This window comes from Nycticebus coucang, chromosome 11 (genome assembly GCF_027406575.1).
Source record: "Nycticebus coucang isolate mNycCou1 chromosome 11, mNycCou1.pri, whole genome shotgun sequence".
Lineage (NCBI taxonomy): Eukaryota > Metazoa > Chordata > Mammalia > Primates > Lorisidae > Nycticebus > Nycticebus coucang.
The window spans coordinates 31,728,232-31,750,590 of NC_069790.1; the positions used below are offsets into that span (position 1 = coordinate 31,728,232).

The window sequence follows — 22,359 nt, forward strand, 5'->3', positions numbered from 1 at the left end:
GCCACTTCATTGCTTTCAAGGATTCCTATGAGGCGAAATATTAGCTTTCTTCAAATTATCCCAGAGCTCTCTGAGAGAATGATCCATTTTTGCTCTCCATTTCTCTTATGTACACCATGGAATATTATGCAGCCTTAAAGAAAGATAGAGACTTTACCTCTTTCATGTTTACATGGATGGAGCTGGAACATATTCTTCTTAGTAAAGTATCTCAAGAATGGAAGAAAAAGTATCCAATGTACTCAGCCCTACTATGAAACTAATGTATGGCTTTCATATGAAAGCTATAACCCAATTAAAACCTAAGAATATGGGGAAGGGAGAGAGGGAGGGGAGAGGATGGGTGGAGGGAGGTTGATTGGTAGGACCACACCTACAGTGCATTTTACAAGGGTACATGTGAAACTTACTAAATGTAGAATGTAAATGTCTCAACATAATAACTAAGAAGATGCCAGGAAGGCTATGTTAACCAGTGTGATGAAAATATGTCAAATGGTATATAAAACCAGTGTATGGTGCCCCATGATTGCATTAATGTACACAGCTATGATTTAATAATAAATAAAGAAAAATTAAGTGAGAAAGAAAAGAAGTTAGGTGGCTTAGAAATAGATCTGTCTTCCATTAGGAGTTGTATTAGAAACATTTTCAAAGTATCAGCTAGGGTGTGCTGGCTTTAGGAGTGGTCTAGTTTTTGAAAAGCTTGGGGTGGAGAAGGAAAGCTGGGAAAAAGGAAACCACCACATATTTTGAGTACCCCAAATTGCCCTTGTTTCTAAACCAGTACTAAAAATGTTGTTTAGCCTAAGATATACTTCATACACCATATTATAACAGTATAGAACCTGCCTACCTGTGTGAAATTGTTTTCCAGGTCCACAAACAGCCAATATTTAAATAAAATTTTAGAAAACAACTAATTTGTGACTTCAAGGATTTAATAAAAATCAAGAAAGAGATACTGCCGGGCACAGTGGCTCATGCCTATAATCCTAGCACTCTGAGAGCCCGATGCAGGTGAATTGCCTGAGCTCACAGGTTTGAGACCAGCCTGAGCCAAAGCAAGACCTTGTCTCTATATATATATATAAAAAAAAATAGCTGAGCATTGTGGCGGGTATCTGTAGTTCCAGCTACTCAGGAGGCTGAGGCAAGAGAATCGCTTAGCCCAAGAGTTTGAGGTTGCTGTGAACTATGATACCATGGCACTCTACTGAGTGCAACACAGTGAGGCTCTGTCTCAAAAAAAAAAAAAAAAAGAGAGAGAGAGAGAAAAGAAAAGAAAAGAAAGGCGCTCTGTCTCAAAAAAAAAAAAAAAAGCAAAGGAAAGAGAGAGATACTGTGGGGCCGGGCTCACACCTGTAATTCTAGCACTCCAGGAGTCCTAAGCAGGAGGATCACTTGAGCTCAAGAGTTCAAGACCAGTCCAAGCAAGAGGGAGACCCCATTTCCACTAAAAATAGAAAAATTAGCTAGGAGTTGTGGCGGGTACCTGTAGTTTTGGCTACTTGGGAGTCTGAGGCAAAGGGAGCACTTAAACTCAGAGGTTTGAGGTTGCTGTGAGCTGGGCTGATGCCATGGCACTCTAACCCAGGTGACAAAGCAAGATTATGACTCAAGAAAAAAAGAAAGCCACGTACTAACAGGATGTATAACCTGGACAAATTATTCAAGCTCTGTAAATTTCATTTTTTGCATTCATAAAATGATGATGATAAAAGTACCTAGCATTACTTTATGGAATTGTTAGGAGAATTTAGTTGCTTAATAGATATAAGTACGTATAGTATGAACATTAACCAATAAATATTAACTTCTCTTGAGAGAAATATATAACCACATAATCAAATAATGCCTGGTTAAGTCGAGATCTAAACTCAAATTTAATTTCAGAGCTTAACTTTTGATTCTGTGTTTTATGTCTTTTAAGGTACATTGTAATTTAGTAAAGCTGAGGGTGTTTGGTGAGAAAGGTAAACATTGTTTTGAGTCAAAGATTCACATTCAATTCAATACTTATGTTGTCTTCCTCTTCTCCCTGGAAGAAATGATAAAATCAATCCTCTGCCCTGAAGTTCACATCAAACCTCCTGACTTGGTGCTAACAAATTGTCTTTGGACTTTTCAAGTAGTGTCAGCTAAATGTGTCATTTGCTTATTACTCTTCTTTGCGGTTATTTATCCGAAACATAAGAAAATTAGTTAGCCAGAAATAGCCATTTTGTAAAAACTGCATATCTAGACAGATTTGTGATCTTTATTAGGGTATTAATCCATCTGTTATGGAACTGGATCAATTTGTGAATTAACTTGATTAATCTAAAAGAGAAAAAACAAAGGTCCTGACTTTTTCCACAGACAGGATTTCTTCAAATGATAGTCATCCAAAAATTTGGGAAAACGCAGATTTCCTGCTATTCTTCCTGTCCCTGCTCAACTTAGAAAAAGGCAAAATGTCTGTTAAAAAGAGGAATGGGGTACATTGTATGCTTTGGCGTTCTATAGGATCTGATTGCTTCTGGAATTTTTTTTTGTTTGTTTTGTTTTTTTTTGACAGATTTTAATGTTAAAACCTTTTGACGACAACCAGAACATTTCCAGTATTCATTGATTAGTTTATTAAATGGTGACTATGGTTGAATTGTCTTCTGCACTTTGCTCACTTTATTGTTATTTTCATCTTGTCTGATCAAAAAAAAAATCTGGTGATTCTTCTAACTATATGTGATTGGAATAACAACTTCACATGTTGAAGAGTTCTGCGCTGCAGCTGAGAGGCATGTAAATACAAGCTGCTTATTTGCAAGAAGCTTCCAGATTTGCAATATGATTGCTATGGAAACCACATAATGAAAACCTTATAACCATCTGTGTGGTTTGATGGATTTTACTGCATAGCTGAGCTGTTTTTGTTTACTGTTATTAAAATGTTGAATGGAATATATTAACTCACAAACATTGACTATTTGAGATATTAATTAGTATTATGTAATGATATTGTGCCTCAACATCAAAATAAAATGTTTAATAATAAATAAAACAATGTGTGAGTATATGTAGTTCTAATATGTTGTGAAGGTGATTATTGCCTAGAATTTTTGTCACTTGTCCTTACTTTTTTTTTTTAGGGTATGGAGTGCTTTATTCTGTCAGTATGTTAAGATTTATTTTCATGATTTTTTAATCCAGTTATCACTCTGTATTTATTGAACATCTCCTTTGTGCCTGGTTCTAGTTAATATTCAACTGGAGGTGCTAAAATTTAAAAACACACACCAAATTTGATTTTATTGTCTTTTATGTGGAAGCCCTTTTGTATTGTTAGTCCAAGATGAAATGAGTTATTTGAATTTAAGAAAAATTAAGTTTCAATAAAAATATGAAATGCATAAGGCTTTGACCTAAAAATATCAGTGCTAGATTTGACATGAAAAAAAGAAGTGTTTTTAATGAGTGTTTCATCTTCCAAAGTACTGCTTATTAAATAGCATCTTACATGGATTTCAATTTGGATACTTCACAGTAAATATTGATACTGAAGTAAGTATTTTTACTATTTTTCTGACAGTAACATGTTTCTTAAGGACAGAGTTCTATGACACCAATATACAATCTGGAGCACACATTGCAGGCATGTAAATTTTAATAAAATAAAAATAATTTCATAGTAATAAATTATTCTAAATTTATTGTTAACTATACCAAAGAGCAAAGTTTTTCATTTAATTATTATTAATTTTTTGTGATATCTTGATGCTGACTTTGGATGGTGAGTCTAAATCCCACAGTCTCTGCTTGAAAGCTAAGAATAGTGCTTACTGTATTGATGTGGTTATGGCTTTTGACTGAGGACAAATGCCCCTAGCTGTTTTTTTTTTTTTTTTTAATTTAATCCTTATTATTCAATTTGTGACCAAATTGAAAAGAAGGAGTGTGAGTGATAGGGAGAGGGAAAGTGTGAAAAATAAGAAAAGCTTCCTTCTTCACCTCTTAAAAAATTAGGCTGGACTAAAGGACTGTAAATGTCCCTTCACCCTTTAAAATTTATATGGAAACACCTATTAACCCATTTATGATAACTAGTCCTTAAGGTATGGAGTAAGTGAAGTAAGTATTGTTAAAGAGAAAAGAGATGGAATTTAGTATTCGACTTTTTAATAAGTTTTCTATTTATCAATTGCTATTTGATAGAACCATGTTAACTTGTGAATGTTAGGGTCAACAATATTATCTAAAGTGCCGTGATTTTTAATACAAGAAATGTATTGGCGCTTTCATTATTTTGTTTGAATTGAGTTACAAAAATTCAAAGCAGCTACATTTGTCTTTTAAGTATGGTAACTCTCAGGCTTAATTGAAGTGCTGATTTTGATGACTCCCCATTTAAAATTTGCAGGAGACACCTCTAAATGTATACTGGTCTGACTGGTCTGTCATACTTTTCAGTTGCTTTTGGACATTTTCTCTGGGTAGTCCCAGCAGCATGCTAAATCCCTTATATTGAAAACCCAACTCCTTGTGTTCTCCCAAGCAAGACAGATTATCTTAGCTTTCCTCTGAAATATTATGCCCATTTCTCAGTTAACTAAGCTCAAAACCTAAGCCCTGGTTTGTTGCTCTTTTTTCCCCCTCATTCCTCCGAATCCTCAGGCACAAAGCTTATCAATTCCAGTTCCTTTATCTTTCCATACCATCTTTTTTTCCATTTTCTCTGCTGCTTCAGATCAGGACTTCCTTCCCCTTCATCTGTAGTAGTCCCCTTCCCCGCCCCTCCTCCAGTGTGTAGAAGACAATGGGATCAGGTATCAATTCTCAAAGTATAGTTTCAGTTCCGCCTTTTATTTGCTCAAAAATTTGCTAGGGATTTTATTGCCCACCAAATAAAAGTCTAATATCCACAACAAAATTCTCATGTCCCCTCAGCACCTGGCCCAGACTACTAGTATTATGTTCTTCCCTTGTGAGTACCATATTGTTTAGTCAAATGAATGTTACTGTGCCTTGTTCTTTTAAAGTTCATGCCTTTCCCTCTGTATAGAAATATTCTTCTTCTCATCTCTCATTATTTAAATATTCTCTCATCCAGCAGAAACTTCATGGTATTCTCCAGCTGGATGGTTTCTCTGTCACACTCCTTCCATACTGCAAGTCTCACTTGTCAGATGAAGGCCCCGTTAACCCACTTTCCTTTAGATCTTGTCTTCTTGTCTTCATAACTTAGGGACGAAATGTGATAGGAGAATGTGGAAAGAATAGTGAGTAAATTGCTGACTATATGTAGGGAAAGAAATGTGGACTTTATAATCACAAACTTGTTTTAATGATATACTTTGGAAGTTACTTCACCTTTTTGAGTCTCTAAAAATAAACTGGTCTATAGAATGAGGATTTAAAAATAACTTGCCTATGAAATCTTAACATCTGTGTAGTACCTGACACATAGTAGGTCCTCAATTAATTTGGGAGGAATTATATTGAAGGGCAAGGATCCTTCTGGTTATCTTCCTGTGATGACTGAGAAAACATGACAATATCTGATACTCAATAAATTACAGGTTAACTGTGTCTAACATTTTCTCCTTGCTATGTTGATATTTTAGGGACCATGATTTTATCTGTGATACTCCTACCATACTGTGTAATATGGTTTATGGGTATAAGGCTGGCTGTTAATTTCCTATATTTAAGGATTTAAGGTTGTTCTACCTAAGTTTCTATAGATATTTAAAAGAAAATATGCAATGCATAGATATTTAAAAGAAAATATGCAATGCATTAGTATATATCTTAAATTTCACCAAGTCATTTTAAAAATAGCTAGCAGTTTATTTGTCCAATGTTAGATTATTGAAAAAGGAATGTGAATGGTGAGTAGTTTCATTCTTTAAAAATTGTATTTATGTTTTAAACTTTTGGTTCTGCTAGGTGTAGAATATAAATGTCTGCTCTTAAATGGATTGAATGCTGTATTGTTCCCCCTGAAAGAAATCCTTCAGTGTGTCATTGATACTGTCTGTTTACAGAAGAGGAAGAGGACAGTACTGTGGTGAAAATGGAAGAACAAAGGAAGATGGGTCAGGACAGTGTCCACCACACCTTAGGTAATGAATTGTGTAGATGCCAGAGATCTTATTTTGGCTTTGTTTACTTTCATCTGAACCCCTTTTTTGCTGCTCTAAAAATGTTTACACAGCTTCCCAAAGTGGCTGTGTTTGGTCTGGATATCTTATGGCTGGTAAGCTGCTTAGTCCCATTTAGGATGCATGAAAACCACTTGAGAAGGATTTATAAAGTAAGCCAATTTACACAAGGTATTCCTTCCTGAATTACTTTGTAATGACTCAATTAGCTTTCATTTCTGCACAAAGGAGATTTACTTGCATAAATTAGCTTATCATCATTGAGGAAGTGTCACTGCTAAAGGACAGTTTATAGATACAACATGCAGTTGCTGTCAAACCTATAAGAATGTAATATAGACATCTGTGTATACTTTGTGCCTGAGCAGAACAGACTTCTGCCATTCAGAGACTAACAGGGGACAACAAGTTGCCCAGGGGACTGGCAATGTAGACATCTCTGAAAAGGTCAACTTGACACAGGCTCTGACAATCGACCCGCAGCTCTGTCTTCTTTGATAAAAATCAGATAAACTTAAGACCGCTAATTGATCTGCAGCCTGTTTAAATGTTGGCCATGCATATCTTCATTGTATATGATTAACACAGAAAGCAAATGAATTGGGTAAGAAATGCCAGAGTCCAGTGACAGCAGCTTAAAAAGTGGAAAAGGACACTGGTGGCCTAGAAGGCTGGGAAGGATGTTCCCCTTATCCACTTCCACTTGGCAAATGGCCCTAGGTACTAATTATGGCTGAGACTGGAAAAACAACTGCACCCTCTATGTACAAAATCACATGATATGGACTTTTCTTGTTTGTTGTTATTTCCAACTAGCAGGAGATAAACTCTATCTGTAGTGCAAGCATGAGGTTAGTTCTGATAAACCAACAATTATTTTACATGGAAAGAAGGAGGACCTCCTCCTTATCAGGACTTTACACCTCTTCATAGCCACATTTCAGCTGGGGCAAAGTCTGTCATTCATCCCATGTTGTACAAAAAGCTGGAGTTGGGGTCACCTTCCCCTCTCTGATATGTCCATACATCACTCTTTCGAGCTGTCAGAAGCAGGGTGGACAAGAAGTGTATGTTCAGGAAGTCGCCTTCCAGAGTCCTTCCTACTGTGACATGTGGAAAGGAAACAGGGACTTGATTCTGAACCAGGACAGGAAAGCAGAAGCAAGTTGCTGCAGGCACTTTGTTTGCTCTTTTCAGAAAGGAAGTGAGGACAAAGTCATTAGATGTTAGCACATCAGACCTGTAAAATGAAGCTATAAAACCCTGCGGGTTAGCAGAACCTTCATGGTGTTCAATAGCAATGTTAAGTGTGTATGGCTTGGGTTATGGATCAGGAAGCTTCTTCCCAAAACATGAAGTTTTCTTTGTTTAAAATTTCAATGCAGACATAGAAAGTAAACACATAAAGATAATCTTTTTCAGGTACAAATATTTGAGCTTAAAGCAATTGCATTTTTCAAAAAACCTTTTAATGTAACCATCTCCCAAATTTTTGTCATTGAGGGTAAAAGAAAAAAAATCCATTTTTCTCCAAGGAATGTAGTAAGTAGACCTAGCTTTTCATGCAATAGCTGTAAAGCACTGCAATAATTCTTATCTTTACTGACATGAAATTCTTTTCAAGCAACAGTTTTAGTGCTTTTGCATAGAAGTGACCTTTGGTCTTTCCTAGCCTGTCAGAGATGTAACACTAGAAGTTTGTTTGCCACGCAGGGCAGTGAGTTGACAAGGGTATTACTATCTTGCTGAGCATCACATGACATGAACTTCTAACCTTACTCAAGAATGTTATATATTTTTCACATTGACTGATTTACTAAGAAAAAAAATCTGTTTTAATGTAAAATGTGTAAGCAAAAACAAAATTTATCTTATGTTGCTTACAAGTTTCTTCATGTTCAAGTTTATATATCTTGCAGATATGTGTAGAAAAATGTCATTTAAGTTTTTTTGAATATCAAGAATATTCTTACCCTTATAAAATGATTTTTAAACCTATAACAAACAGGGAGAGTTCTCTGTTATCTGATTGTGACTTATCTGTCATTATCATGTTTTTTGTCTTTATAAGGTATCTACAATGTTTACTTGTTTAGTTTATACTTTATAACATTCATTAGCCCAATGAACTGTTCTTGTGTGCTTTTATAAGCAGAAGTACATTGTTTAAATCCCTCACAGGCAGGCTAAATTATTTTTTTCCTTCTTACCTTCTTTTTTAATCATTTATGCCTCTCAGAACAAGAAACATAATAAGGTGACTGGTGATTTTTTTTTTTTTATAATTTTGAAAACATAGAACGTGATGTAGATAGAACAGAAAAATTAATCCACATAGTAAAGACAACTGAACAGGCTTAATTTACGTTTCAAATGTATGCTATGCTTCATCCCATTAAAAAAATACATATATCACATAGACTGTCTTTCGGCATATAGCTGAACAGTGTTAACTTTTGTATACCCACCATGCTTTTGAAGCTATCCTTATAATTTCTTGTGTATGTTTGCCCACACTTTAAATTTCAAGAAGTAGACCAGAGGCCTTGCTGCTCACTAAGGACCAAGACCATTCTTAATTTTTATGTCCAGATTTCATATCAAGAATTCAAACAATACTTTCCTGAGGAAAGTAAAGCTGATAAACATGTACTGCCTGGTTGTGATTTTTCTACTTTCTAACTAGTATTGCACGCTGAAATAGATAGAATAGTAAATCATATGTACACGTAGCTGTGTGACATAAACAAATTATTCCTTAACAACTCACATATGGGACATAGAAATGAGGTTGATCTTTGGGTAACATCATCATCAAGATTATAGAAAGCACTGTTGAAAATGCATCTTTTTCCCAGTCTTGCTGAAATCGCGAGGTCTGTTGCCTCTTTACAGCACTGAGATTTAATGAAATGCTCATGATGCACATCTAGGGAGAAATGCATCTTGCACACAGTGGGGGTCTCGCTTCCCCTCATGTGCTTCTGTAACTCCCATTATTGTTAATGGGAGTTTCACCAAGTGCATCGAGGGGAGGAGAGACCCCAAAGTGATAAGGATTATGTGTTAGAAATCACCATATACTTTTCTTTTCCTTCTTTTTCTCTCCTTCCTCTTAAAAATCTGCAAAATGAAAAACTATTAAAAGAGATTCTGAAAAAGGGAAGAGCAGCGCGGACAGCTGGGGAACCCAGTGGGACGCCATAGCTAAGCCAAAACCTCTACTCTAGTTTTTAGCCCCAATTTTGTTACTTCTTCCTTTATGGACTAAGTCTAAGGCTAAGCAGCATGGGGAACACACTGGAGCCTTGACTGGGGAAAACAGCCATTGAGATCCTTTTGCCTCCTGGCTGCTTGCTGTGGGGGAGGGCCTTGCATGTGAAATGATGTCATCCTGTCTTTGCTCTAATTCCCTGACTTTTAAACTGACACTGACGGACTGCTCGGGGCGCAACATTTGACCCATTTAGCAGTTGATTTAATCTGACTAGAATGTTTCAACTTCTAAATCTCTATTTGTCTAAATAAGTGGGTTTTAAAGAAAATCAGTCACTTTATTATTAAGTGATTTTTTTTTTCTAAAAAAAAAATTGACTATGTTTGGAGTGATCTGGCCAGCCAGAGTGCCCTCTAGTGTCCATTTATAAAATTTACTTAATACACGTTTTAGGGAGGGGGGAAATGTAATGAAGGGTGGCCCTAGCATTGTTAGTTCCTGGTTGGATTCCCAGGCGTGTGTACATCCCTGCTGGTATCAGTGATGAGTGCCCAAATGCTAGTGCGAAGAAGTCAATGAGCTCGCTAGCTCTCCTCACTCTCTCTCCCCTCCCTCCTTCCTTCTCCCTTCTTCCCTCCCTCCCTCTTTCCTTCTCTCCCTTCTTCACTCTCCCCTCCCATTGTCTCTCTCTCTCTCATTTTTATTTTTTTATTTTATTTTTTTGATGAGTGCTTTTTTATTTTATAAACTTAATTTATTAATATATGACCTTATTTAAATAACAAAGAATGATTATAAGCAATTTTAGCAGCCTGTAAAGCTGTGTTTTAGAATTGATACACATTTCAAATTGTGCTTATGAAATTGTGGATAGCACTGTGATGCTTATTTTTGTATTTTATTTAAAAGCTGTATCAGTGTAATTAATTTCTGTATTTAAGATTCACATTTAAAGAGAATCACAGATTCATACATGAGCTTCCATGAAAAGTTTTCCATTTTATGTACAGCCATTATTTTGATAGCCCTTTACTTTGTAAGGGTATAAAAATATTTTACTATATTTACTATTCCCATTCAGTCATTGCATCTCTCAGAAATTTAATAATTTAAGGGCCAAGCCTATGTGCTTAGAAACTTTCTTTTTTTTTTATTTGGATTTTTTTCTTTCTTTTTTTTATTGTTAAATCATAGCTGTGTACATTAGTGCAATCTCTCTCTCTCATTTTTAATTCTTAGAAACCTAGAAATAAAAATTTAATGGGGAGACTTTTCTAGGTTGTATATTCTCTACTCTGTATTTTCTTACAAATAGAATTTTAAAGTAGCATCCTATTTCCTAAATAGTCAGACTCCCTATTATGCAGATTCTCTTTTTTGGCTTTAAAAATGTTTTAGACATTAAAGAGAATTTTAAAAATTTCTAGTGAATTTAATACTTTGTATGAATCACAAACTAAGTGTAGTAAGATGAACACGGTAATGACATGCTAATCTGATTAGTTGTGTTGGAATTGCCAAGAAGCCTGCTGTTTGAGAGCCGAGTAACAAAACTAAGATGACAACCCTGGTCAACCAGCATGTGTCTCCACAGTTATCTCCTTACAATTCAAAGATGACATTCCAATGATGGAAGCTGTCAGCACACTCGTGTTCTGCCTGGCTAGTGAATACACGGACATCTTATTGATATTACTTGCATTCTTTTTGCATTAACTCATCAAAACTCAATTATCACAAAATTAAAAACAGGAAACCGTTCTCAGTACAACAAAAGCATCCAGTGTATTTAACTCTGTTCTGTGTTTCAGGAGACCCACATCGTATAAGTGACAAAGCATTTATTACCCCGTTTATTGTGGTATTACAGAGTGGAAAGCGCTAAATAATCAATCAGTTAATGGTCTGTATGGCAGTTTAAGCACTTCACATCCATTGTGCTTATGCCCTTAGAAGGATGAGCTGATAACTCCAGTGTATGTTGCATGTTTATTCAGAGCCTAATGTTCTAAACTGGGGTTGACAAAAATCTGTTAAAAAACACAGCTTCAGCACTGGCAATTTCAAAATTGCTAAAGTATTTCAAAGACAACCTTGAGAGGCTTTGTCCCCAAAGAAAAGAGCTGCAATTACCTTTTAGATTATTTCCATATCACCTGCTTTCTTTAACCAGCTTTGGGTTTTAGTATTAAAAAAGAAATTTGGTTCCCTAGTTTTGGTTTTATGTTTGTACTCTAGCTCCTTTACTATTATTATTTTTATGAAAGTGTCCCAAATGCTCTGAGATGGTTATTTCACAGTGTGTCACATCACACAGATACTGCTCCTTGTAAAGTGTGGCAGACCAGTCTTCAAACATGTTGCAAGTAGGCTTAGGTGTATTAAATAAAATAAGTTGATGAGAACATGTTGCCTGACAGGTTTTAGATGGAAGACAGAGAAAAAAAAAAAAAGAAACTCAAAATCAGATTTTGGAAAACGGTCTTAGTTATAGGATGGTAAGAAGTCAGATTCTTGTGTGGATGTAATAAAATGTTCATTTACTCAGGACAGAATTTTAAAAAATTATTATGGTGATCCAAGGTATCCTTTAATTTCTATTGATTCATTGTAAAATACGGGCTCACTGCATAATAGCTCTAACTCATGTTTTCTCTTTCTTCTTCCTAGGAGATAAAAGCACCGATTATGCTAATTTTTACCAAGGTTTATGGGATTGTACAGGAACTGTTTCTGATGAGTTGTCCTTTAAGCGCGGTGATGTGATTTACATTCTTAGCAAGGTAAGAAGATACCCCAAAATGACAACTGCAGAAGCTCCATTTTGAAATGCATTTGAATTTGTAGCGCTAGGGAAAAATGCCAAGTGGAATTCTTCTAGGTCCTTACTAACAATTGGGAGTTCAAAATAATTAATTATTTTGTCAAGTGAAATATAATCAAATTTTAAACACAATCTGATAACAGAATTCAACTTAACAGTGTGTTTACCTATCACTTCAGCCCTTGGCTCACATCCACTCACTGCCTTCTCCAGAAACAATATACTTATGTGAAAGTTAACATTGTAAGGTATTAGGTTATTTGTTATGTTTTTCTTTTCCTCTTCCTTTTTATTCTTCTGTGTGCTTATTCTGATTTTGTCTGCCATTCACTACTGGAAACACTGTGTTTATAGAACAAGTTTTTTCATCTTTATGTAAATACATTGGTGTTCCTGCAATTTAAAAACAATGCTTTTCTATTCAGACAGGTTTAGGTAATTTTTTTTAAGTTCGACATACTATATTTGTAAACATAATAGCAAAGAATATTGCTGTAAACTCATCTTTATATATGTATATATGTATGTATGTAAATCTTTGTCTCTGCTTAAGACTTATACTATATTATTCAGAGTCTTTTGGTCCTTGGATTTAAAAGTCAAGTTTCTTGTCATGATTATACTTCTAATAACATGTGTGAGCTCCCTTAATTGTTATATTTTAATTTCCCTTACTATAAAAGGGGGATTTTAAAAGTCTACTTTGTAAGACTATTTTAGGAACAAATGACACATCAAACAATTTAAATATAAGTAGGGAAATATTAAGCCATAAGTCCAGGAGTTTAATGTGGTTTCCTGATGAGAGAAATATTTTTTTACTTTTTAGAGAGGCAATATGTCTTGTTAGATACAGAAGAGAATTTGAAAATAAGGTCATATATTGAATTTTAACTCTAGATGGCTGGTGCATAAAATCATAGTACATTAGAGTGAGGAGTCTTAGCAATGGTCATCTATTCTTGGTTTCACAGATGAGTGATCTTGAATAAATAAAGTACTAAGAGTTGGTACTTAAGGTATGTGTCTTGACTCCCAGATCAGTGCTTTTTCCTCTATTTTATTTCTTCTACCTTTCTTCCCTACCCCTTCCTATCTCCCTCCCTTAAACTGAAACTGTCCTAAAGTGTGTATACACATCATAGGGGTGTATCATACTTTTAGGATTCTGTGGGAGGTAGTTTCTGTTGTACCAAACCTGTTTTGTGGAGACTGTAATTTTATTTGTGAAGCCTGATGATAGAACTAAGGGTAAAGGTGGTCCATCTGAAGGAAGGCAGCTACTACCATCTACAAATTTTTTTTTTTTTTTTTTTGGCTGGGGCTGGGTTTGAACCTGCCACCTCTGGCATATGGGGCCGGCGCCCCACTCCTTTGAGCCACCCCAAACTCTATCTACAAGTTTTTTTTTTTTCAATTGTTGGGGATTCATCAGGGTACAAGAAACCAGGTTATACTGATTGCATTTGTTAGGTAAAGTCCCTCTTACAATCGTGTCTTCCCCCCAAGTTATTTGGGAGAGAGCTGACCAAAAATACTTCCTCCAGCAGCCTATTACAAAGCTTGAAGTTCTGCCATCATGATCATATTTATTAGGGACCTTCTAGAGATGAATATTTTACCTGGGGCCCATTTTGCTTTTGCAAAGAGAGCCAAGAAAGAAACAGGAAAGAAGGTCTTGTTAGCCAGCACATCACCACTGGCTGAATTAACCTGATAAATCTTGGTGAGGGTAAAAAGAAAGTACACTCAGCTATTCTTGGATGGGATTGATGGGATTTGGACATATTCTGGGCCATTGATGGTGTCTTGCTATTGGTTGTCGGGTTGCTTGGAGGTTGAGTATATGTTTGTGATAAATACTGCCTCACTTTGGGCAAGTTCAGATATTGGAATCTCTTGAGACTCTATAATCTTTTATTGGTTTGGTCTTCTAGTTTTAAACACAGACCATAAATTAATACCATGTATTTATTTAATATGTGAATGAAGACTGTAATTTTGACAGCTTGGTATTATTATAAAGTAAGAATTCAAGGCCTTTAATAGAAGAGAGTAAAACAAAAATGCTCAAAAGAACTTGTTTCTAGATCAAGGTAGGACCAATGTTACGAACTGACAGATTTTTTTAAAGTACAATTAGCATAAAAATTGCTAGCATTGCTATATGCCTAGAAATTTGTTTAATCGTTCTTAGTTATATTTCGTGGTGATGAAATGAAAATTTTACCATTTTAATTTATTTTTTTACACCATCTAGTGGCTCAGAATGTGTGGTGCAGGTAATTGCAGCTAATGTGTACAATCAAAATGCTGTCATAAATTCAACTTTAAATCTAGACATGGGTTATTACTTTCCTATCTCATGTAAATAAAGAATTAGAAATTAATCACAAAAAACTTTGTTCAATATAGAAATTATATACATAGAGAAGAATGCATCTTATGGAATTTAATAATATTTGTAGAGACAGAAAATGTGTACTTTGTAAAGAAATTAATGCTATGATTTTTCTACTAAATAAAACCATTTAAAATATTTTAAGGATATTCAACTTTCTTTTAGTAATGAACTGAATTATGGTTTGAAATATTACCAGTTTGATTCAACTTACCTTACAGAAGTGTATCAGTTCTGAAAATAATCTAAAAAAGGCAGCACAAAATGGTTTAAGATGCATTCTTTCAATATAAATGAACATTTAGACAAATCAAAAAATAAAATGGTGTGCATTATAGTGAATGGCATTTTAATTTTGTAAACGTAATGGTAAAAAATATTTTAGTTAAGCAACGTTTTCTTTGTTAAAAATTCTACAGAAATATAGTTTTATTTTAAAATTCAGTTGTCTTCTTTCTGTTTTGCAAAGAAGCCTTGATGAAGTGTCAGCTGTGCTCAGTCAGCTGGGGGTTATTTATTTAGGCCTCTTTTGAGAGTTATACAAATCTTAGCCTTTTTCCCCCCAGTGAAAATCAAATGTTACGATAAAGAAAGAAGAGCAGGCAGATACCCTGCCCTTCCCCCTTCCCTTTTTAACATTTTCCAATTAGCAACTGTCATGTGACCCCTAGCTGCACTAGCCCCTCCTTCAAAGTATCTGGCATCTTCTTAGTTTTAACCTTTGAACCCCACTAATAATAAATCTACATATAGCTTGCCTTAAAAGGCAAGCCAATAACTTTTTGCCTTACAATTCTTTTTTATATAGGCTTGCTGCTGGTTTTTTTTTTTTTAAATGTGTTAAAATGCTTCAATAGTTTAATGGAGATATGGAAATCATTTTTTCCCCCTAAAAAAGAAAATGGAGTAAATTTACAAGGATGAATAAAGTAGAATTTTTTATTTTAATGATAGCTGCCCTGTTCCTGGATTAATGCTGAAACCCAAGTCTTGGTTTCATACTTGGTTACATTTGATAAGGAGAAAATCATATTCGAGATAGAAAACCTTTATTTATTTATTTAAAGAATCAGGTTGTTTTAAATCATGCTGTCGTATCTAAGGTATCGAGAGTTCTTGAGCTTCAGATCTTATAGAATTCATTTTACTGAAAAGGAGAGAATTGAGCACTTCAAATGCTAAGGCAAAAAATTAAATTATTTTACTAGTTTGAGAATTTTGTTTTTATTACCACCTAAACAAAACATGGACATAATATTGTAGTTAGTAGTATTTTCCTAGAAACATGTTTGTGAAATTTCATAATTTCAAGAGCAGGATCCAGATTATATAGCGATAGGCATATTCCCTAGCTCTGCATAAGCCAAAAGGCTGTGTCAGAGAGGCCAGCCAAGCAGAGGTGGTGGTGGAACAGGCTGCTTTGGAAATGAGCACAGCTGCAGGGCCTACTTGGCTTAATTCAACATGGAATAATCAAGGATTTGCCAGAAAAAGAATAAAAGCTTAAAGAAAAGCTCTAAGTTTTTGTTTGTTTGTTTGTTTTTTTACTTAAAATATGTGTTAGTGTGGTAGTTTTGTTAGAACCTAAACTGAACAATCCATGATTTCTTATGCCCTTTCCACCTTCACTCGCCACCTCAGAAATCAGGAACTCCCCCTGTATATACAGCACACTTTCACTCTTTTGGAATATCTTCCTCTTTAGCTCTTTAGAACATGAAGCTAGATATTCCAGGGAACTGTTAGACATGAGCCCATAGAGTTAGGCTACTGATTAAGAAAAGTTTTTGATTACATGTTTAATAAATTATAGATAGGTGACAGATGTTTATAACTGGATATTTAGCTATCAATAAAATTCTAAGAAAATGTTATTTCTGAAATATTCTCTCTCTTTTTTTTTTCTTTTTGAGACAGAGTCTCACTATGTCACCCTCAGTAGAGTGCTGTGGTGTCACAGCTCACAGCAACCTCCAACTCTTGGGCTTAAGCAATTATCCTACCTCAGCCTCCCAAGTAGCTGGGACTACAGCTGCCCGCCATAACGCCTGGCCATTTTTTGGATGCAGTTGTCATTGTTGTCCCCCAGCTCTGGGTCTGATTCGAACCTGCCAACTCGGGTGTATGTGGCTGGTGCCCTAGCCGCTGAGCTACAGGCACCGAGCCTGAAATATTCTCATTGGAAAATCAGATGTCCCTTAGAATAGTAGGGTAGAAACCTGGTCATAATCTTCAGATTGCTTTGTGGTGCATTCCAAAGTACTGTTATTTTTTGTTGCCCTGATACTTTGTTGTACCAGTTAAGAGACAGTGAGCAGGGAGGGGGAATGAAAAAGTGTTTGTTGAATACTTACAATGTCCTGTTCCAGACACTTAATATATTTTCACTTATGTAATTCATATGATAACCCTATGAAATATATGCTGTTAAAATTTTGCAGACTAGGAAACTGATGCTCATAAGGTTGTGAAGATACCCAGCTAATAAGTGGCTTTTCCAGACAGCAGTGCAGGTCTATAGTCTTTTCTCTTTCTACTTTGCTACACTTGAGAAGGCCTTGATTGGGACTTTAACTTTTTTTCTGTATCAGAGTTTCATTATAACTATCATATCCCCTTTCTAAACAATAGTAAACCATGTTACTGACCATATCTTCTGCATAATTAGGTTTTTATAGATGGTCCAAATTATTCCATTTTCTAATCAACAAATATTTGATGAACTCTTATTATCCAGAGCACTGTTCAGAGCAGGATCCAGAGAAGCCATAATTGGCCTTTTTTCAGGGATACTGCAATTGAGTTGTAGAGAACACCAGTCCATAAAATAGAGCATAGATAGTGTAGCCTATAAATGTTAGAGAATTGGAGAAGCCCAGAGGAGAAAGATGTCAGTAGAGCCTGGAGTAATTAAGAAAAGAGCCATAAAGAAATAGAACTTGAACTAAAACTTCACATATGGATAGAGTTTATTGATTCAACAACAACTTAAATGCTTATTTTCTTCATCTGTTAGATATAAAATCCAGAAAATGCAATAGAAAAGGGAGGATGATCGTATCAAAGACAGGGAAGTATAGATCCCGTAAACTGTCAGGGTCACTTCTCTTCCATTATCTTCTTTGGAGAATGGTGGGCAGCCGAAGAAACACTGAGAAACCAAACCAACCTGATGTTTCCGACCTGGTTTTCCTGCCTTATCGTATACCATGATTGCCATATTTTCCTCCTCTACCTTTGTGTGTCTGTGTGTGTGCACGTATGTGTGTGTGCACATGTGTTGGGGTGTGTGTGGCTTAAACGACACCCATTTATTATCGCACAGTTTCCATAGATCAGTTGGGTGCAGCTGAGCAAGGTTCTTTGCCTGGGTCTCTAGTGCTGCAGTCCTGTCTGGATTCCGGGCTTTATTCCTTCCTGGAGCCTGGATCCCTCTTCATCCTATACCTTTGTGTTAACCACACTCTAAACTACTTGCTCTTCCATGAACACAGCACACTTTATTTTTAATCTCTCTAGGCCTTTCACATGCCATTTATTACTTCTTTCATTACTTTATCTGGAGTCTGAGCCCAACTGTCACTCTATGCAAAGACTTGTACATTCCGTTGTAGAATTTGTTGCTTCTCTTTTCACAGATTTTTCTCCTTTCCCACCGAACACTGAATGTCATGATTATCTCTCTCTCTCTCTTTCTCTCAACTCTGAAGTTCTTGAGGTAGACACTGTGTCTTAAGTACTTTTATATCCCCGATATCTACCATTATGGCAGACAGATATTTAATATATGTTTACCAAAAAAGAGTGAAAAATAGGAAATAATTCTGACTTCTTAAAAGAACTCATAATGATGGATCATAGAGCTAGAGAGACCTTAGCACTAACTCTTCATTTTATAAGCGGAGAAATTGAGGCTCAACATAACTGAGGAAAAATAAATAAAACACCAAAGGAAAAAGGATCACCCTATGAAAATGTTAAAAGACAATAGAGATTTCTGCAGTTGAACTTTTACTTTGGCCCTGAGCTATTTGGCAGCCAAATTGAAAGAGAGAGAGAGAGAGAGAGAGACAGGTAATAATTCCTTTTAATCACAAAGGAGGAATATTGGTTTTTCCCAGCAACTGGCTACTTAAAAAAAAAAAATCCCACATGAATTTCCAGAATCTGGACTGAATATCTGGCCTCAACAATTTTATATAATAAGTGTAAAAGTGGCAGGTAATAGTCTTGACAAAAAAAAAAACTTTCATAGTAAATGTGACAAAATTCTTCATAAAGGTAGTTCTGTGATGGTTCAAATTTATGGTTTATTTATATAAACCATCAGTTTATATCAAATATGTAACTGGATTATTATAGAATCTCAATGAGGACCATAAACATGAACAAAAAAATCATCCCTAAAGAACTTGAGGATTGCTTGATCCAGTTGACTCTGGATCTTCTGAGAATATAGGAATACTAATAAGAGGCTGAAAAAACAGATTTTCCATTATACCTGCCACACTGTCCTACTTTTGCAGGGTTCTGTCTTAACCTCTTCAGTGCTTGCAAACAAATTCAACTGAACTCCTCCTTCTGAGAACTAGAATTATTTGGTGTCCAAAGGGGACAAATACCTTTCTTTCTGCACATGACAGTTAAGCTCTTTAGACAAGGCATCCTATATAGTGCATTTGAAAACATGGTGACAACAGCCTGCCATGACTAGTAGCAACATCTTGTTTCAGATTGCACAACCAGACTTGCACATGTAACATGCTTCAGAACAAATGCTTGTTTAGTCACTACTAAAGGTCTTTAAGTATGTCTAATATATACAAATGAAAAGGTATTCCTATTGTAAATTACATTTCTTAAGAAATTATTTAGCGTAGTTAGCTGTGTATCAACTAAAATGAAAATTGAGTCTATTTCATCATCCCAGTATCGAATTTGTGAACACTTTTTCACATACCCAGTATTGTGAGGCATACAAATAAGGTGTAAGGCCTTCCCTTGACCTCAGTGATTTTGTACTTTAATTGAAGAAATAAAACTAATACACATAAAACCCTTGGAATAAATGCTCAGCTTGAAATGAGAGATGTTGAGTGTGGATCAGACTATTCAGAGAACAATTCATGAGTTGAGTAACATTGGTTTGGCTAAGGGAGGCATGACTTCCCTGGGGAGGAAACCTCATGTGGGGACGTAGGAATGAGTGTAGTGGGGAAGGTTGGACTGGGCAGACCTAAACAGTGACCAGAGAAGGCCAAGCAGAGGAGTTTGTAGTTGATACACTGGGGAGCTTGTATAAATTTTTGAGCAGTGGGGTAAACTAATGAAGACAGTTTCCTGGAAGAACAGAGAGGCAAAGTCAGTAATGTAGTAATCTGGGGCAAGGTGATGAAGGCCTAAACTAGAGTAGGGCCAGAACAGAGTGGAGTGGGTGAACCTGAGAACAGTTGACAGGGGCATGCCTTGGTAGGTGAAATACTGTACTCTGAGTAGCAAAGCCACTCTCTGCAGAGCATGATTTGATCTTTCTTTGCCTAACATTATCTGTGACTCATCAGTCTGAATATCAGTTTTTACTGTGTGGTATTATTAACCACATGCTGTAGAATTAAATGTGTCTTGACTCTTGGGATATAAACTAAAATTTGTTAGGGAAATTAAATTCTTTCAGCCAGCTTCTCTTTCCTTACTTGTCCTTTTGTCTCTCTTGCTTTAAAAATGGAGTGTACAGTGTGAGGAGAAAAGAAATAATTCTTCGGATTAGAGGACCTCAAAGTCACACCTGCATATAGTAGATTGTAAAGTAACGAGGTTGATTTCCACACACTGCTAGGAAACTTAGTGTCCTTAAGCTCCTTCACGAATAGTCATGAAGAAATGTAGAGATTATAAGTATCCATTTCCGCATTTAACGGGTTAGAAAACTAAGATTTTAGTTAATGTTAGATAGTCATAGTAAAACACTGAGGTTGTCAATTTCCTGTTGTGCATTTGAAGAGAACTTTTTGAAATGATGGCTTTATGAGAAATGAGAGATTCTTAGAAAGTTTTTGATCAGAGTTAATAAAAAGGAAGAATCTGAAGAGGTAGCCTTGAAGAAAGTATTTATATATTTTAAAATAACTACCTGGTTTTGATCATACTATGGTGTTTATGAATAATTTGAAAATATTACAATGAATACTTGGAAAATAATAGTGAAGTTCTTTGGTCCTTAAACTTACTGTATTTTATATTTTGTGAATAAATTACTTTATTTCCACAAAAGGCTAGTATGTTTTGAGGCACAGACGTATGTTTGGAAAAAGTCTTTTAACATTTCTAACACCTGTTGCTTTTAAACATATTGACAACTAATGTCTGAAAGGGTTACATCACAAAATCATGTGTTTTGGATTTCTGTTAAGGCAGCATTCTTTTATCATTTCCTTTGCAGAAAGTGGATTAACATACATGAGAAGTGAGACTCCTGGTGCCTCAAAGGATTTAAGTAAATATTGGGGTCTTATTTAAGTGTAAAATAATACACCAGCAGGAGAAATTTGGTTAATGAGTAAACATGGACATTTGTTCACTATTGTGTTGGATAAAGTCTCTGTTTTACTTTATCAAAACTAGCCCCTTTTTCCTGCCTTCTTACGCCATCACTTTAATTTATTGTTTAGTAAATATTAACTGGAGCCTAAAATTTTAACTATAAAATAAATGAAGTGATTTTCATTGTATGGAAATTGAAAACACAGGAGTTAGATCACCAGTGTTCAGTGGCACCTATTACTTTCTCGGATTATTGGGCAAGTTTAGCCTTCTTTTTTTTGCTTCTCTGACTGCCACGTTACATTTTGCCTTGAAGCCATCCATTCTGCAGATATTGAATTTCTTTTGAGTACTATTTTTATACAATAAGCATCACTACACCTCTGGATCTTGATAGCATTACTGTGAGAGGAGAAAGCGGCTTTGTGTTGGTAATTACCTAACATTGTCAGAAGCTGACTGCAGGCCTCTTTCTAGTGATAACAGAATAACCACATAATGTAGCTTTATAGGACATGATTAATAGAAAATAATTACATGTCCTACAAAGGGATGCAATATTTCTTATAAATTGACTAGAATGGTTTCCTGTAGATTAAAGGACTCTTCATTATTTTATCAGTCCTCCTGAAGTACAGTCACTTCCCTATGTTAGCATTTCAGTTGATGTTAAGAGCCGAGTAGGGTGAAGGATACCAGATGGCAGACCTTCTTGTACCTGAGATCTTGTGTGCCATAAAGATGACATGATGCGTCCTAACCTTTCAAAGATTTAGATGGTAGCCCGGTATGGTTTGTCTCTTTATTTTTCATTTATTAACAGGATAAGATTTGATAGTTTTTGTTGTTGTGTTCTAAATGATCCACCTGTGACTTTATAGAAAATGCCATAGTGAGTATGCAGACTTTAAAACAACACTGTACTGATTGCACCATTTTCCTTTCTGTGTAACAGAACATTCATGACCACACTTGTTCGGCTGGTAGCAAGGAGGAAAGGAAAACACAGGCAGATTTTCTTCTTCAGGAGGAAATCGTGTACAGTATTGCATCTTCAGGCCAAAGTTTAGAATACTGTACTCCAAGAAGCATTTTCATTGCAATTTATAGGCTGAAAATGGTTTAATTGGGATTCATGTTGCTCAGGAGGCTCATACAGGGGATGGTAATGATAAAAGTAAAAGCTCCTGTGTTTGCAGTCTTGTCGACATACTCTAATGGCTGCAGTGTAAAT

At 35.5% G+C, this 22,359-nt stretch overlaps 1 protein-coding gene across 5 annotated transcripts in view; it reads left to right on the top strand.

Annotated features, from left to right (window-relative positions):
* Positions 1 to 22,359, top strand: part of SKAP2 (src kinase associated phosphoprotein 2) — a 254,523-nt gene that overhangs the window by 226,669 nt on the left and 5,495 nt on the right. For all 5 annotated transcript variants that reach the window (XM_053609546.1, XM_053609544.1, XM_053609543.1 and 2 more), the window contains exons 10-11: positions 6,027 to 6,104; positions 12,031 to 12,143. In XM_053609546.1, coding sequence (XP_053465521.1) covers positions 6,027 to 6,104; positions 12,031 to 12,143 — 191 coding nt within the window. The remainder of the gene's footprint in view (positions 1 to 6,026; positions 6,105 to 12,030; positions 12,144 to 22,359) is intronic.